Source organism: Mandrillus leucophaeus, unplaced genomic scaffold (assembly GCF_000951045.1).
Source record: "Mandrillus leucophaeus isolate KB7577 unplaced genomic scaffold, Mleu.le_1.0 Scaffold54, whole genome shotgun sequence".
In the NCBI taxonomy this organism is placed as follows: domain Eukaryota; kingdom Metazoa; phylum Chordata; class Mammalia; order Primates; family Cercopithecidae; genus Mandrillus; species Mandrillus leucophaeus.
Window position 1 is genome coordinate 1,088,554 of NW_012105808.1, and position 1,102 is coordinate 1,089,655.

A 1,102-nucleotide genomic window follows, 5' to 3' on the forward strand; every position below is an offset into this window, starting at 1 on the left:
AAACAAACAAACAAACAAACAAAAATAATAATAATAAAAATAAAACAGAAACCAATATATACTTACTAAGGGGTTTCCGTAAAACTCTCTCTCAAATGCCCAGGTATTAGTGATGGGGGCTCATTCCTTCTCAAAGGCACCTGATTCCCAACAGCTTCCCTACATGCAGGGAACAGCACTGCCCTGGGCCTCTTCTAGTCCTTGTCATGATACTGCTCAGAGTCTTGAGTGGAGCGCCAGCTCCCACATCAGATCTTCTCTGGGGTTCAAGGTCTTGTTCCCTCAACTGTCCCTAGAAGGGGAGGTCCATGTGCAGTGCCTGCCCTTGCTTGAAAGCTCTGAGTGTGCCCGGCACGGTGGCTCACGCCTGTAATCCCAATACTTTGGGAGGCTGGAGTGGGCAGGTCACCTGAGGTCAGGAGTTCGAGACCAGCCTGGCCAACATGGCGAAACCCCGTCTCTACTAAAAATACAAAAATTAGCCAGGCCTGATGGTACAACGCCTGTAATCCCAGCTACTCGGGAGGTGGAGGCAGGAGAATCACCTGAACCCGGGAGGCGGAGGATGCAGTGAGCCCAGATCGTGCCATTGCACTCCAGCCTGGGTGACAGAGTGAGACTCTGTCTCAAACAAAACAAAACAAATATCCTGGAAGTTGTTGGGCACAGAGCTAGACAGGGACCATCACTTCCCTTCACCTGGACTCTAGGCCTCCACTAATGCAGCCTTGCCATGTGGCCTCAGGCAAGCCCTGCCCACCGAGGATTCCGGGGTTCTCAGTGTGCCCATTGCTGCTCCTAGCAGCAGCTTTGGGAGGGGCACGGCATCCCCAGAGGCCCTGGTCATGAATGGGGCAGCCAGGCCGGGGGACGCACCTGGGCAGTGAAGCCATTGTAGCAGGCGAACCAGACCTGCACCATCATGCTGGCCATGGTCTTATAGAAGAAGTAGCGCAGGAACTTGCAGATCCGCACGTAGGACCAGCGGCCGTGCACCAGCAGGAGGCGCTGCAGGAAGCAGAACTGGCCCAGCACGAAGTCGCTGTTCTGAACAGCCTGCATGCCCTCCTGGCCGGCCAGCCCCACGCCCACGTCCGCGGCT

The 1,102-nt window shown here is 55.3% G+C and overlaps 1 protein-coding gene across 1 annotated transcript in view; it reads right to left on the reverse strand.

Moving 5' to 3' along the window:
• ATP8B3 (ATPase, aminophospholipid transporter, class I, type 8B, member 3) overlaps nt 1–1,102 on the reverse strand; it is a 29,356-nt gene that overhangs the window by 6,311 nt on the left and 21,943 nt on the right. The window contains exon 23 of the mRNA XM_011997472.1: nt 877–1,100. Within this exon, the coding sequence (XP_011852862.1) occupies nt 877–1,100 (224 nt within the window). The remainder of the gene's footprint in view (nt 1–876; nt 1,101–1,102) is intronic.